The 15,744-nt window shown below is 66.0% G+C and overlaps 1 protein-coding gene across 2 annotated transcripts in view; it reads right to left on the bottom strand.

Annotated features, from left to right (window-relative positions):
* Positions 1 to 400: 400 nt before the first annotated feature.
* Positions 401 to 15,744, bottom strand: part of LMNA (lamin A/C) — a 33,406-nt gene continuing 18,062 nt past the window's right edge. Inside the window, exons 2-13 of one of the 2 annotated variants that reach the window (XM_013952100.2) lie at positions 15,045 to 15,524; positions 5,456 to 5,612; positions 5,121 to 5,246; positions 4,686 to 4,856; positions 4,403 to 4,528; positions 4,090 to 4,310; positions 3,781 to 3,994; positions 3,525 to 3,632; positions 3,169 to 3,288; positions 2,946 to 3,044; positions 1,534 to 1,797; positions 401 to 600 (exon numbers count right to left, since the gene is read on the bottom strand). In XM_013952100.2, the coding sequence (XP_013807554.2) occupies positions 568 to 600; positions 1,534 to 1,797; positions 2,946 to 3,044; positions 3,169 to 3,288; positions 3,525 to 3,632; positions 3,781 to 3,994; positions 4,090 to 4,310; positions 4,403 to 4,528; positions 4,686 to 4,856; positions 5,121 to 5,246; positions 5,456 to 5,612; positions 15,045 to 15,394 (1,989 nt within the window). In that variant the 5' untranslated portion in view covers positions 15,395 to 15,524 and the 3' untranslated portion in view covers positions 401 to 567. The remainder of the gene's footprint in view (positions 601 to 1,533; positions 1,798 to 2,945; positions 3,045 to 3,168; positions 3,289 to 3,524; positions 3,633 to 3,780; positions 3,995 to 4,089; positions 4,311 to 4,402; positions 4,529 to 4,685; positions 4,857 to 5,120; positions 5,247 to 5,455; positions 5,613 to 15,044; positions 15,525 to 15,744) is intronic. The other variant, XM_067313195.1, reaches the window with a different exon arrangement.

Genomic DNA, 15,744 nt, shown 5'->3' with positions numbered 1-15,744 from the left:
GAAGGAAAAAAAGCTAAAAATAAAAGAACCCCACAAAAAAAGAAGGAATTTAGGTCCAAATCCCCCCAAAAAAGGGTTGCAAAGGCCCTTTGCTCTCCTTGAGACAACGACCCTCCAAGGCACGTGCCCGCGAGCACGGCCGGGGTGACTCCCTGGGTTATGTCGGCGGGGGCTCGGCACCGCTGAGGATGGCTTTACTTCTCCTAGTCCTATATAAAAAGCTTTGGCAAAAAAAGATATCATCTACGGAGCTATTAAACTACGATCTGTTGCTGCATTGCTGCTCGGTAAACAATTCCTCGGTGTCTTTGGCTGAAGTTTTAAAAAAAGTTTGAAGCTGAAAAGCTTTTTTTGTTGTTTTTTTTTTATAGAAATAGATTTTTTTCTTTACAAAAAAAAACAAAGCATTTTTAGCATTTTTTATATATATATATATAAAATTCCTGCTATAGAAAAAAAAAAACCCAACCTCGGTTTTTGACTTTTTTTAAAGGAAAAAAAAAATTATTTTGCTTTGGGAAAAACTAGCTCGAGACGGCCAGGAAACATGGGAATGGCGCCACGGAGTTACATGATGCTGCAGTTTTGCGGAGCCTGAGCCTGGAAGGAAAGAGAGGAAAAAAGAAGAAAAATGCAGCGTTACTATCCGCTTGCTCCCGCTGCGGCGGTGGCGACAGGCAGCAGCGGCCAAGCGGGGACCCAGGGCACCCGCCGTGCTCTCGGCAGCCTCGCGCTCCACCACCGAGCACCGGGACCACGTGCAGCCCTGGCTCCCGTCCCGCCTGGCCCCGGCGGCACGCTGTGCTCCGGCTCCAGCCGGGATATTTATAGCACTGAAGTCAGAAATATGAGAATTAGCGGTAATATATGAGGGTAATAATATTGACGAGAAGAGCGCTAATCTGATAGCGAATGCCAAGCGCTGAAATATTCATGTTACCACCATTAATAACGCTTGGCCATGGTGCATTTGCCGCACTGGATCGGTAACCATGGAGGATGACGGATACCCCGGCACGGGGCTGTCGGTGCCGCCGAGCACTTGCTGACGGTGGCACAGTGCCGGGCCAGCGAGGGGAAACTGTCCCCAGACGCTGCCCTGCGTCTGACGCTACGAGCCGCGTTCGAGCGGGACGAGCCCGCGGGGACGAGGTGTCCGAGTCCGAGCCGTGGGCTCGGCTGGGAGCGGGGGAAACGCCAAAGGCGGGACTCAAAGTGCCCGTGCGGCTTCGTCCCCTCCCTGCCCCGCTGCTGGGAGACGGGGGCCTCGCCGGAGCCGGCTTAGCCGATCGTCTCCGCTTGCTCCAGTGTCCCAGCTCATCTCCTTGTAGCGAGGGACGTGAGCATATAGAGCTTATAGACCTCGTGCATGCCAGCAGATGCCCAGGGCAAGATGACAAGAGGAGGAAAAGACGGAGAGAGAAGAGACACCTGCAGCGTTGGCTCGTACGATGCAAGACCAGGAAAAAAAGACCTACCAGAGCAAGAAGAGTCCGTGCCCAAGGCTCAGCAGGGTCTGGAAACGGCACTAACCTGCCTACGGGGGCTGGAGCTCCCCAGGATGTAGGACCTGGTGACCAGGTTTTCCCCCAGGCTGCTGCTGCCGCCTCCGGAGCCGCCGACGCTGCGGTAGCTGCGGGTGACAGTCACGCTGGAGGTGGACGATCCCGAGGACATGGCGCCAATGCCGGCGTTCTGGCTTCCTGACTTCTCGGCCGGCTGGCCGCACGTGCCGCAGACAACCGTGCGCGAGCGCAGGTTGTATTCGCCGGGGTCGCCAGAGCCGCTGCAGCTGGCCTAAACGGGGGGAAACACAGATAAAAAGGGCCTTGAGTACCTGCCCGAGCGTCTTCCGGCTTGAGCGTCCCGCCCCGAGGACCGTGGCAGCACCAGCCGTGACCCAAGCGGGCTCTTCCCGCTGCTCTGCAGAGTTTTTATCCGTGCCCATCTTCAGCTAAGAGCATCCTCTTCCTTATCTCCTCTGAAGGGCGCAGCCCGTGTTGGCTGACTGCTTCCCGAGGGGAAACTCGCTCTTGGAAAGGATTCAACCCCCTGACAAATGGGCAGCGCTGGCCTGCGGGAGCCTGGCTCGTTCATCTAGAGATAATCAATATCCGTCTTGGCACGGCTCTTCGGATCCAGAGCAATTAGAAGGGAAGCTGATCATGGACCTCACGTCCAGCTCCCGCTACGCAAAGCCCCCGGGAGCTGCATCTGGCAGATTTTTCAGCAGCATCAAGGCGCACGGTCATGGAGACAGCAGCTCTCCGTGCAGGATTCCTGCAGGTGTCTCCTGTGTGGGACACATATCTCCGCCCCCAGGGACGGGCTGGTGGGGGCTCCCATCGCTGCAGCCAGGGATGTTTGCTTTGATGCGGGGAGAAGCGGCCACAGCTCCGTTTCTGGCACGCTGCCTGTTCTCTGCGCGCTGCCGTTCCCGGGCATATTTCAGCTCAGCGAGGGGAGCGATGGGCTGAGTGGAAGGACAAAGTCACCTCTGGATCTCTTCCAGAGCCCTGGTGAAGCAGAGAGGTTGGAGCAGCTGCCATTGGGAAGCATCTTCCATCAGTTTTCCACCATCCTGTCCTCCAGCTCTGGGCTCAGCCTCCCTCCCAGCTCCTCCATCTCTTCATGCAGCAGGTCAAGGTCCTTCTGGGTTGGAGATGCTTTCAGCTTGCCCCCACCACCAGCAAGGTCTGTAGAGCCCTCTTGGTGAGCAGGGATCTTTTCCGGGTGCCGGAGGTCTGCTGGCTTCTTCCATGTGGTTGTTTCCAGAGCACCCTTCCAGGTGCCTTCTCCCATAGGTTTGATTCTGCATGGTGCTGAGCTGCCTCCCACCCTGATCCAAGCAGCAGAATGGGCCAGAAGTGCCCAGTTGGAGCTTGAATCTGGCATCCCTGTGACCGACCCCCCGGGCCCAGTGCTTTCCCAAGCGCGGTACTCACATGGTGATGGCGGTGGTGGATGCTGACTTCGTCATCCTCATCATCCTCGTCTTCGTCGTTGATGATCACGGTGCGGACCAGCTTCCGCATGGCCACCTCCTGGAGAGGACAGGAGAGGGGTCAGAGGACCGTGCTGCTTCGCCGCCTCGCTGGGCTGTGCCACCCGGCTCCCCTTCCCGTGCCACGGTGCATCCCAGCCCCGCGCGGCCCGGCAGGGCCTCACCTCGCCGTTGGAGTTGATCAGGGCGGTCCGCAGGCTCTCCCCAGAGCCCCAGCTGCTCTGGGATTTCCACACCAGGTCGCTGGGGGGGCTGTGGGTCGCTCCAGCCCCCGAGGCCCAGATCTATGGAGAAAAGCACAGAGAACGGTGATGTTGCAGGACAGATCCTGGTGATATGGGTCAGGCCCCCGGCAGGGCCATGTGCCAAGGAGCCTCCTGCCTGGCTCCAACCCGAGCAATCGTATCCCTTACTCCACATCACCTCTGAGTGCTCCCAAGACCAATGGCCGGGCTGGGATTGGGGTCTTGGCTGATCCACCCCAGGAGCCCAGCGGGACCTTTGCTGGGTGGTGACTCACCGTGACTATTTGGCCAGCCTTCAAGGTGAACTTTGGGGGGAAGCGGTAGGTGATGGGGGGATCGTCTCCATTCTGCCGCTTGATCTGCCAGGTCCCCATCGCCTGGTCCTGCAAGAGGGAAAGCAGCAACCTTGAGACCTCCCTGTTCCTCCCCAGCTCGTCCCAGTTTGCCTCCCGCCCACGAGGTGAAGTGGGGCTGAATTACACCACTGGGGATCCAGCAGGCCCTGGGGATCCTCCCTGGAGGTAAACGCACCTCGTTGGACTTGTTCCTGAGACGGACGAATCTGCCCTCCAAGTCCACCTCCTCCACGCCGACACGCCCGCTCGTTCGAGCGTGATGGGAGAAGCTGGTCCGGCTCTCGCTGTCCTCGAGCTTCCTCTTCTTGGAGGAGCCCGGGGTGGAGAAGTGGATCCCATGGCCACGGGATCCTCCTTTTTGGGAAGAGGGGCTGGGAGACAGCCTCAGCCTGGGCAGGGGGAGAAGGCGAGATGGAGCTGGTGAGGATGAGAGAGCTGGGACCCGCACAGCCCGTCGGGGGACCTGGGCAGTGCCCCCACTCACCTCTCCTCCTCGCCCTCCAGCAGCTTGCGGTAGGCGTTGATCTCCATGTCGAGGGCCAGCTTGATGTCCAGCAGCTCCTGGTACTCGTCCAACTGCTGCTGCATGCGCGCCCGCATCTCGGCCATCTCCCGCTCCTTGTCGGAGAGCAGGCGCCGGCTGGTCTCCCGCTCCCTGGCCAGAGCGTCCTCCAAGTCGTGCAGCTTCGCCTCCTTGGCAGCCAACTGTGCGAGAAGGGAGGTGAGGGAGGCTGCTCCATCCGGGGGCGTCCCCGGGAAGGGATTGGCTCGCAGGAAAGCCCACGGCCCCGGCTTACCTGCTTCTGCAGGTGGCTGAGTTCGGAGGAGAGGTTGTCGATGCGGATGCGGGTCTGCTGCAGCTCCTCGTGGGCGGCCCCCACCATGTTGCTGTTCCTCTCGGCCGACTGCTTGGCGTTCTCCAGCTGGAGGGCAGAGACGAGGCCCGTTAGCGTCCCGCTCCTGCGCATCCCCAGTCCCCTTGCCCACCGGCACCCCAAGGTGCAGAGGGGGAAAACGGAGAGCAGAGCCCCAGCAAGGGGCTGTGTGCGAGGAGGAACCCGGCACGCGGCTGCCCCTCACCTTAGCACCGTAGGTCTTCTCCAGTTCGTCCTTGTAAAGCTTAATCTGGGCCTCATGCTGGCTGCGCAGCTCCTGCAGGGCCTCGGACAGCTTGCTCTCGAACTCCCGCTGCCGCCCGTTGTCGATCTCCACCAGGCGGGTCTCGTGGCGGCGCTTGGTCTCCCGCAGCTCCTGGGGGCAGGACAGGGGACACGGTGTCAGCCTGGGAGACGCGATCAGGCCGGGGGGCCGTGATGCACGAGAGGGTCAGCCTGAGCTGGCGCATGGGATGGGCCTTCTGCACGGAGGCGTGAGCAGAGCCACTAGCGGTCGCTCCATGTGTGCTTCCCGCGGGCTGGAGAGAGCCCTGCGCAGAGCAAGCACCGCTCCGATAACCACAGGAACCGGAGCAGCCCGTGGCAGCCCCGCGCGGCTGGCCGCCTGAGCCCCGCTCACCTCGCTGTAGATGTTCTTCTGGAATTCGAGCTCTTCCTTGAGCGTCTGGAGCCGGTTCTCGGCGTCCACGCGGCGCAGCATCTCATCCTGCAGCTGCTTCTTGGCCTCGCTCAGGGCGCTTTCCAGCTGCGGGGAGGTGAGAGGAACCGTCACTGCTGGGTCCCGGGGACGGTGGCAGATGGCTTTGCCCCCCCTGCCGGGGCTGTCCGGCTTTGGGCACAGCCCCGAAGCACCGGCTGGAAACCAGGATCCCTCCCTCCGTCCATCCCACAGAGGGGCCGCCGCGGAGGACGGGGCACCCCAAAACGGCGGGGGAAAGGGCTGCTGCCGCTCACCTTGGCCACCTGCGCCCGCAGGTCCCGCACTTCGCTCTCCAGGTTCCTCTTCTCCCCCAGGGCCGTGGAGAGCGCGGCCTCCTTGGAGTTGAGCAGGGCCTCCAAGTCCTTGAGGCGCGCCTGGGCGGACAGCAGGTCCCCTTCCTTCTTGGCATTCCTGCAACGCAGCAGAGACGGCGCCCGTGAGCAGCCGGCGGCGGGGAACGGCGCTCCGTACCCCGGACCGAACAACGGCGCGCAGCACCGGGGATGCATTTAACCCCGGCGGGGGAAGAGATGCAAGACCGCAACCAGTTCATGGACCCGCCGAGGGCACCGCAGCCGGCCCAGCCTCGCCGCTTCGGCCGCCGCAAACCAGACCCGTGCGTGGCGTGGAAACGCCGGCGGAGGCCGCGACGCCCGGGCGTGATCCGCGTCCCGCCACGGGGCCCGTCTGCACCCGCTAGAGGTCAGTGCGCACCAGGCGCGCGCCAGTCCGGCGCCGCCGCGGCTGCCGGAGCCCCGCGGGCCTCTCGCGGGCAGGATGAGGCCGGGGCTGGTGCAGCGAAGGTGCTGGAGCAGCACAAAGACGGTGCTGAGCGCAGAGGCTCAGCCGCCCCTCTGGATACGGACTCGGTCGCTGCTTCAGCTCTCCTGGCCTCGCCGCTCTGCAACCCCGGCGCCGCCTCCCCACCTCGTGCCTCAGTTTCCCCTGGCCGGGGGGGGTTGCGCAGCTTTTCCAAGCCCTCCAGCAGCAGCAGCAGATCAAGGCTGCTCCCGGATAGCCCCAAACCTGCTGGAGCCGGGGAATTTTATCCGGCTCAAAACCACCCAAACGCAACCCGACGCTATTTTGGGGGGGCCCTATAAAAAGAGGAGGCTCTGCCGTAGCCGGGAGCCCGCCCCGCTTTCGGCAACCCCGGCCGCCGGCTCGGTGCGCGTTCCCGGGACGGGCAGCGAGTGCCCAAGCCGTGAGATCACGGGTAAAAATACTGGCCGGGGGGGGGGGGGTGTTGGTGGCCCGCTTGGCCCAGGCGGCAGGAGAGCAGCAGGATCAAGCCCCGGAGCGGGGTGGGATCCATGCCCAGCCAGGGAATCCCGGCAGCGAGACGGGCCAAGGCCACGCTGCGTCCGCGGGGCGGCCGAGGCCACGGAGGCCCTGCCGCCTCCGGGCCGCAGGAATGGGAAACCCCGGGACAAGCCGGCCACCCCGGCCAGACCCTCTTTATGCTCCTTTTCGGGAAAGATGGATACTCCCACATTTCTTTCCGAGGAAGGCAGCCCTGGTCTCCCGCACTGGAGCCCGGCAGGCGCCTGCCAGCCCCGGCGCTCCCGCGCAACCCGCTCCTCCTCCCGTGCCAGTGACTCACGGCACAAAAATGCCAGCGGCTCCCGAGCCCCCGCGCTCGCCGCAAGCGCCACCGGAGCCGGCAGCGGCGCGAGGAGCCGGGGTTTGATCCCTGCCACCCAGGCTGGAGCGGCCGCCAGTTTGGGAGCAAGGAAAGGCGCAGGATTCGGCCTCGGGCACCGAGAGGCAGGCAGGCAAGGAAGCGCGTTTCGAAGCCGAGAGCCTGACCCGCTGCTGCGGCGCAAAACCCTCGAGGAACAACCGTCTCGAGAGAAAACGTGGAGGGAAAAAGGGGCCTCAAGACGTTTTATTTTTAGCTTTTAAAAGCAGGAAGGGGGGGGGGGGAAGGAAAGAAAAAAAAAAGAAAGAAAATTGTGGTGGCGCTGCCAGAAAATCCAAACGTTAATGGAAAGTTGGACCTGCTCAGCCTCACCCGCTGCCGGCGCGTCGTCGGGAGCCGCCGCGGCACGACGGGGCTGCCCCGGCGGGCGGCTGCCGGCCGGCGTGTCGCGGCTTGGGCAACGCCGAGCTTTGCAAACTGGAAGGGGACCAAGGCGCGGGCACGGAGGCAGCGGGAGAGCCGGGCGTTGCCCTCCGCCGCCGCCTCCGAGCTGCCGGCTCCAAACTCCACCCCAGACAAAGCGCCAAGCTGGGCCGAGCTCCCCGGGAGCTCGCGGGCTCGCGCTGGCTCCCGCGGTCCCGTTTAAAGCCTTTTCGCTTGTCCGCAACCCCCCCCCAGCGACTGCGGTTTCTCGCCTTGCTGCCAGCGAGCCAAAAAAAAATGCAGCAGCCCGCTCCGATGCAACCTGGTCGCGTGCCAGGGGGACGGCTGTGCCGGGAAAGCCTTAGGAAACGCGTACGGGTTGGGAAACTGAGGCAGGGAAAGGCGCAGCGCCAAGGTTTGGCACGGATACGTTTGCGAGGAGGAGCCCTGCACCGCCCCGGCTTGGGCTCGCTGCTCTGCACCGTGCTGCCTCTGGCACCGGGGGTCATTCCCAGCACCAGGAATTGTCCCCGGTCCCAGCGTGGCTCCGACAGCGGGGCTTTCCTGTGGGTGCTCGCGGGCCCGGGTTCCCCCCAGGACAAGAGGCAGCGACTGCAGGAGGAAAGGCGGGCTGGGAAAACCTCGGCGGTGGGGCAATGGGAATGTGGCAAAGCAGCTTCTCCCAGCTCCTGACTCATCCGTGCCGCTGCGCTCGGCAGCGCCTTTGCCAAATCACCAGGATAAACATCAGCCGGTCTCCTAGCAGGGGAGCTGTAAATAGCCGGCGAGGGGAACATCTGCACGGAGCCAGCATCCTGCCGGGGCACCAAAACCCGCGCCAGACGGTGCCCAAGGCCGCGGGGAAACGGCCCCCACCCAGCCAGCGCGGCCGGCTGCGGCAAAGCGCCGTCCCGGGGCCGGCGCCGGCCGGAGGAGCCGTGCCGCACGCTCCCGGCACGCTCGGCCCCCCCGGGCCGCCCGGCGCAGCGCAAACAGCCACTTGGCATCTCTTAAGAGCCGAGGTTCGCCCGCCCGAAATTGGGATCCGGTCTTTTGCTCGCGTGCCGAAGATGAACCAGAACGGCTCCATCGCTGCGAGCCAGAAGGACAAAACCGGACCCGACAGTGTGACGCCGGCAAAGGAGGGACGTTGCGGCCGGTGCTGGGAGCTGCCTGGCCTGTTGTTCCCAAAACCAGGGTCATCCCTGTCTCTTCCCAAACCCCATTGCCAGGATGGGAGCTGCAGGCACGTATGAGCGTCCAGCGCAGCGGCCACGCGCTGCCGGCAATCCGCCACAGATATTCCCCATGGAGGGGTCCGAGCTGGAAAAGGGGGTTTCGCCAGCTCCGGAGGGAGCGAGTCAGCTCCCTGGGGCAGGGCGCTTGGAGCCGCCGCGGCTCTCCGGGCCCAGGTGGCGCTTTTGCAGGACAAGGGGCAGGATCGATCCTCCATGGTCGTGTGCCGTGGTGCGGAGCAAGAGGAAGATAAAAGTGCAGCTTCGCAGCTTTTCCTGCCGGGATTCGACACGTCGCGGGTAGGGACTATAAACGTGGCTTAAAAAAAAGGGAGCTGAGTCACCCGTATTAATCACGTCCTTGGGACCCGGAGCGCCGGGGCGGGGGGAGGCAGCCGGACGCTCGCGTTTCGCCGGGACTCGGCAGCAGCTGCCGCCGCGGCCACCCTGGCAGGGAGCGGCCGAGGAAAAGCAGGCATGCAAATCCCGGCCTGTGGACGCGGGCCTGGCAGCCGGGAACGCGCTGCCCCCATGCAAATGTCGGCGCTTTGCTCCTTTCGACCCTTTGCACATGCGTGTCCCGGGGGCTGGCGGCCGTCTCCGGATGCAAAGCTGTCCCGTGCAAGGTCCCGGAAAGCAAAGAGGAGGCTGCTCCGAACCGTGGCTTACAGGTACCGCCGTCCCGGCTGTGCCGAGCGCGAGGAGCGTCGCTCCGACCCGCTGCAAGAAACGGGCTGGTGCAGCCGGGGCAGGGTCGGGAGAAGGCGGCGACGACCCGAGAAAGGGCAAAGCAAGCTCAAGGTCTCCCCTTTCCTGCCCAGAGCAGCAGTGAAGACGCAGCTCACCCCGTTTTCCATAAATCTGGGTACGCAAAGCTGCCGGCCGGCCAAATTTGCCTAAGAAACAAAGGGGGAATTGTTGGATCCAGCTGCCACCCATCTCGCAGGGAACAAAAGCGTTCGCTCTCCCAGCCGGCGGAGCCGAGCCCGAGCAGATAAAGGCAGCCGAGGTATTTACATGGCCACAAGGCCGGCGCCTTGTTTGCACGCATCGGAGGGGAGGCAGCGCCGCCCGCGCCGGCGGCCCCGTTCGCCCGCTTCGGGCTGCCGGCGTGAGTCACCGCCGGCCCAGCGAGCGCTCGGCCGCGCCGCGTCCCCAAACGGGGACGGCAGGGCAGAGGTGTCCCCGCTGGGACGGCAGCGAGGCTGAGCGCATCCCTCCGAAGCACGGTTTATCCCGCATCGCCGCTCCGGGGATGGACCCCCGCCCGCACCAGGGGTTTCTCCCCTCGCGCAGCATCGCTCTGCAAACGAGGCCGCTCGGGAGGCTTCGGCCTCGCCGTCTGCTCCCTCGTCCCCGCGTGGCGGATGCAAGGGAAATCACGGCCCCGGAGCTCTTTGCACCGCAGCAGCGGAGCCAGAGGCAGGTTGCAAAAGCAGCGCCGCGCGCTAGTCGGGACACGCACGCCGCGCGTTCGCTCCTCTGCCCTGAAAACCGGGGCTCCGGCTCTGCCCCGGCCTGCAAGAGCCGCTTCGGCAGCATCGCGCCAGGGTGCAGCGCCGCGCTCCCCCCCGGCACACGCGCGCGGCAGGAAGGAAGGGGCAGGCGAGCGCCGGAGCAGCGGGCTGCGCGGGGGCACGGCAAAGCCCCGCGGCGGCCGCACCCTGCGCCGGCCCGAGGACGCGCAGCTGAGCGTGAGTCATCGCGCCGGCTCGCCCGCGCCCCGATGCTCCGAGTCCCGTCCCGAACCCCACGGGTTTTGCTTGGACTCACGCGACTCGGAGCTGGGGCTTTAACGGGGAAAGAGCATCGCCAAAACTGCTATTAAATAAAATCCCAGCAAACTGGCAGCGCCGAGCGCAGCCTCCGGCCAAGCGCTACGGCTGGGATAGATTAAGCTTCGCGGGAGGACCCAGCCCTGCCGTCGAAGCCAGGAGACGCTGCCGAGAGCTGCGAGCGCAAGAGCTCGGTGGCATTAAGGCCACCCCGGTGCGGCTTCGTTTTGCAGCAAGAAGCCCGGTGGCACTGGAGGCTGCGATCGCCCAAGCGCTTCGAGAGCCCTCTGCTATCAGCAAGGCTCTTCTGGGCTGCTCGCAGCCGGGATGCAAAAATGCAAAAGCTTTCGGAGAGCCGTCGCTTAAAGCGGTCGCTCCTAGCTCCCGGCTCCGTCGCCTCTTTGCACGGACGCGGCGCCAGCACCTGTAACGCTGCAACCCTGCACGTTAAGCAGGGTAAAGTGCAGCCGTTGGGCACCCGCCGTCTCCCCGCCGGAGCCGTTAGGGGACTTTGTCCTCGCCGCTTTGCACTTCTCGGATCCGCAGCTTCCGCCGCCGCAGCCCCAGCGGCCTGAGCTGCAGCGAGGAGCATGGCGAGCGGGCCGGCACCGCGCGGGCTGCGAGCTTTCCTCCGCACGGAGCGGGCGGATAAAGAGGGACCGGCCGCCGGGCTCGTATGGAGACACGGGGCAGAGCGGGGAGCTGCGCCCGCGGGCTGCGCTCGCCCTCGCTTTCCTTTGCGGCGCGCGAAGGAAATCGGTTTGCGAGCGGCAGCGGAGGCCGACACGAAAGACGGCGCCGAGTCAGGAGCCCGGCGACGGCGGCGTCCTGCCCCCGGCTCGGTTTTGCGGTGTCTCTGCGGCTTCGTTTCGTTACCCATCCTGCACCCAGCTCCCCTCTCCCGAGCGTCCGCAGCCCACAGCAACGGGCTGCGAAACCCTCGCGGCACCGCGCCGGGGTTTCTCCGGGGCAGCCGAGAGCCGGGCTTTGACGCGGCCGCCTCTCGGCTCGCTCCTGGCCCGAAGCGAGACAGCCGTGGCCGCGAAGCCACGCCAGCCCGCCGCCCCCGGCCCGCCGCAGTTGTTCGGCCGCACACTGAGGCCATTGAGCCGGCAGCGGGACGGAGCCGGGGCAGGTGGGCGCGTGACGGCTATGTATAGCGCCGGGGCTCACGCGGCCTCGGCAGCAGGGGATCCAGCGCCGCAGCACGGGGCAGGAACATGCCCGGAGAGAGGCGCAAACAGGAGGGGAAAAACGTTTCCTGCAGGGAGCAGAGCGGGGACGGTGCCCGGAGCGGCCCCGTCCTGGCTGCTCCCTGCAGCGCCTTGCGCAGCCTGAGCTGGCTCGGGCACGCGAGAGGCCCCCAGCTTCATTTTGGGAGTGCTCCGGCGGCTTCCTCCCATCCCAGCTGCCAGCAGCAGGGGAGGAATCTGCCACTCCCGAAGGGCATGGATTTAGCAAAATAAGGAGCTGGCAGAGGCGCGGGGCGCCCCGGCCCGGCTGCGCCGCCCTCCTCGCGCGCCGGGAGAGCCGCGGCGAACGGCTCCGCGGGGCCCCGACGCTTAAGCGTTAACGGGATCCAGGCAGCCGAAATGACGGGCGCGAGTCTGAAAAACGCTCGAGGCAGCGAGCGCCGCCGGGGCAGGCCGGGAGCTGCCGCGCCGGGAGCTCCGCAGGGCACGGCTGCGTCCCCCGGCCGTGCCGAGTGGCCCACCCGAGCCGAAACCAGCCCCGTTTGCCCCGCTGCGCCCTGAGATCGCTTCTGTTTAACCCCCCCGATTAAAAGGGGGCTGAAGGCCCTTGGTCTGCCGGGGCGGATCCCCGCGGGAGAAAACGTTCGAAGCAACAGGATTCCTCTCGTTTTCCCCTGCGGGAAGGACGCGGGGCAGACGGGGTCCCCGCTCCGGGTGCCAGCGTTTCCAGCAGAAAAGGGGCTGGATGCTCGTTTATGCCAGAGGCTGGTTTAAGAGGGGTCCGCGGGGCGGCAGGCGTTGGGCACCGCGGGGTCCCGGCCCGGCGTCACCCGCCGCCTTGCACAATCTGCTCTTTGTTTGCTCTCCAAGGGCAGATCCTCCTCGGAGCCAAAGCGGTTTTTTTCCCCCCGGGAAAGATTTCTATGAGATCTAGGAGAGGGGAGGCAGGGTGGGGGGGAACCGTCCCAGCGGTTTGAGGTTTCTCCCCCTGCAAAACGTTCCAGCGGAGCCGCGTGCCGTTCCGGGAGGGGGGGAGCCCCCGCGCAGGCGAGCTCCTCGCGACCCGCTCCCAAGGTCACCACGAAACCCTGCGGCGGGCCAAATCCACCTGCGCTAACCGCGGTCGGCTCCGGGCAGCCGGGATTCGCCGTGGGGTTAAGCCCCAGACCGCCGACGGCAACTCGGTTGGGTCCCTACGATGCTTCTCGCTTCCCGAGCCCGCAAAGGCGGCCGATTTTTCCTCATTAAAGCCGGGAATGAGATCCGGGCCTGGGGAGGAAGAGGCTATGCCAAGCCACCGGCTTAATCAGGTTAGGGGCTGCAATTCAGGAAGCCATCGCTCATCAGCGGAGCCGCTAACGAGAGCCTGGTTCCTGTTTCGGAGGCGAGAGGCGTCTGTGCCGGCAGGGAGTCGCCCCTCGCCCGCCCGCGGGGCGCCGCGAACCTCCCGGCTCCTCCGCCCGGCCCCACAGGCCATCTGTGCCACCCCGCTCCGGGCATTTTGGAGCGAGTCCCCGCGGCTGCCGACGGGTCCCGGCCTGCCGGTGCCTTGGCCACGCCGCCCCGTCTCACGGGCAGCGCTCCGGGCACCGGCATCGCCCCACAGGGAGCCCGGCGGAGCCAGGTGAGCGATGCATCGCTTCGCTGCCGCCGTCCCTCATCCCAGCTTTTCCGAGGAGGCAAAGCTCCGGGCGGCGCCGGGCGGGTGCCGTGCCGATGGCGAGCCCCCCGCCCTGCCCACCGGGACAACCCGCAGCGGGTGCAGCGCTGCCGGCTGCCGATAAGGCCCTGCTGGAGCTGCCTGGAGCCCGGGAGATACCCAGGGCGCTTCCGCCCGGGGTCGAGGAGGGGAAGGCGGCGGGCGGGAAGGAGCCGAGCGGTTCGGCAGCCGCTTCCGAGCTAGGCGAGGCGCACAGAGGCGGGAGAAGCCGCCCGGCGCTTGTGCCGTGCCGAGACGCTCTACCGATGCCGCTGCGAGGATTTCTGGGGTCGGGAAGGGGCCCCAAAGCCATTCCCCGGGGAACCGGGCGCAGCCCGACTCGTCCTTCCATCTCGCGAGCCGTGACTCAGAGGTGATTCAACACGTTAAAACGCCTCCGTGCTTCGGCAGCCGCGATCCCAGCCCTGCTCTCCGAAACCCGCGGTCCGAAAAGCCAGAGAAACTAACCTCCAGGCGCGAGCTGCTCGCTGGGAATCCCCTCAAATCAAGGTGGTTTTTTTTCCGCCCCCAAAAGGGTATTTGTCAGCGTTAGAGGACAACCGCAGCGAGATCTAGGAGTGCGCGGCGTCGCGGGAAAAAGCGCTCGGAGCCAGCGCCGGCTGCGGGCCGAGCATTTTTTCTGGCGCGCGGCTCTCGAAAGATCGCGGCCGAGATAGATAGCTCGGCGCTCGCAGGCGGCAGCGAAAGCCTTCGGGCGGCCCGGCCGGGCGCTGCCCCTCGTGCCGCCAGCTCCCGAGCCCGGCGCCTTCCCGGAGCCGAGCCCGGCCGGTGGGCGGCCGCCTCGCGGCTCCCAACGCGGCACGGAGGCAAGGGAAACAGAAAGCTAAATATAAAACGCCGCATGGTTTTCAAAGACAGCTGTGAACGGCTGCGCAGCCGCCCGCTTCCCAGTAGGTAGATTATTTACGGCATGTTCCGCGCAAGTTAATTTTAGCCTCGTTAGTCTCTCGATAGCGACGCAAAACGAGGTGCGCGGAAGAAGAGGTAAAAGATCGAACGGAGGAAGCCAGGGTCATCCCGCTGCTGCCCAGCCCGAGCCGGAGCTGGAGAAGGGAGGGAACCGCCTGCGGGTTTCTCGGAGTGGGCCCGGGGCTCGCGGGCCGCTGCTGCTCCACGTCGGCGGAGGGGAAGCCCCGGGCCCTGCCACCACGGCCCCGGCAGCTCCGCGTCCTCAGGGGACCCGGACGTCGCCGGAGCATCTCCGGCTCCGTGGCAGGGGGACGCTGCACCGCAGGGACAGCCTGGCACAGGCAGGGTTAAGGCAAAAAAAAACCCAGAGCAGCTTCTTTAACCACTGCCAAAGACAGCAGAGGAAAATAGGACGAGCAGGAGAGATCTGTAGGCAGGACAGAGCCAGCTGGCTGGCACCGCTTCCCAGTTTGTGCCGGATCGCAGTTAGGAATAGCTCCAGGATGACGAATTCGGAGGGGCCGGAGCCCAGGGCTTGGCCCCCGCGTCGCCCAACCCCTGCCTAGGAGCACAGCCGCGTCCGAGCGGCCCCGGCCCCGGCGTCTGGCCGCTCCGCTCGCGGATCCCGCTCCAAGGGCACCGGGGCCGCCCGCGCGAACATGGCGCCAGGGCCGCCGGCGGGAGGTGGGAACGCCGGGATGGCTCCCCCTCCTCCGGCGGTCCCCGCCGCGGGCGCTCCTGCCCCGGCCGCGTCACGGGTTTCCCCTTTCCCTGCCTCCCCCCCGCCCGGATCGCTCCTTCCTCCCGCCCGGCTCCCGCGTCCTCGCCGCCTGCCAAGCGTGACGACAGCGCTCGCCCGGGCCCGCAGCCTCTGCCGTTCCCGGCTCGGGCGCGGGCGGAGGAGCCGGCAGCGCCCGACCGCCGCGATCCCCGCTCCGGCACTCACCGGGCTTTCAGCTCCTTGTGCTCCTCCCGCACTTTGCTCAGCTCCAGCTGCAGCCGGGCTCTCTCCTTGGCCACCGAATCCAAGGTCTTGCGGGCGTCCGCCAGCTCCGACTCGTAGGCGGCCTTGATGCCCGACACCTCGCGGCTCACCACCTCCTCGGACTCGGTGATGCGGAGCCGCAGGCCGGCGTTCTCCAGCTCCAGCGAGCGCACCTTGTCGATGTAGACGGCCAGGCGGTCGTTGAGCTCCTGCAGGTCCTCCTTCTCCTGCAGGCGGGTGATGCGGGTGGGCGACAGCGGGGTCCCCGCCGCCCCGCTGCGGGTGCTCCTCTTCTGCGAAGGCGTCGCCATGGGGCCCGGCGTCGAGGGCACGGCACGGCACGGCACGGCACGGCACGGCACGGCAAGCGTCCCACGCCACCCGCCCAACTGTCTCGGCTGCTCCCGGCTGCCTGAGCGGCTTGCTTATATGCCAGCTGGGCTGTGCGCCGCGAGGCGGAGCCGCGGGGAGGAGGAGGAGGAGGAGGAGGAGGACGAGGAGGGTGGGGTTATCCGAAAGCGGGGAGGACGCGGCCCGCTTGCGTCAAGCAAGGCCTTTCCTCGGGAAAGCATCCCTGGGAAAAGCGGGCCGCGGGAGAGCGGCCCCCCCCCCCCCCCCCGGCGCGCAGCCCGCCGCGAGCCCCCCCCTCTCCTTGCCCACC

Source organism: Apteryx mantelli, chromosome 31 (assembly GCF_036417845.1).
Source record: "Apteryx mantelli isolate bAptMan1 chromosome 31, bAptMan1.hap1, whole genome shotgun sequence".
Classification (NCBI taxonomy): Eukaryota; Metazoa; Chordata; class Aves; order Apterygiformes; family Apterygidae; genus Apteryx; species Apteryx mantelli.
Note: the sequence above shows the minus strand (reverse complement) of the source record. Positions and strands in the feature narration are given on the sequence as shown.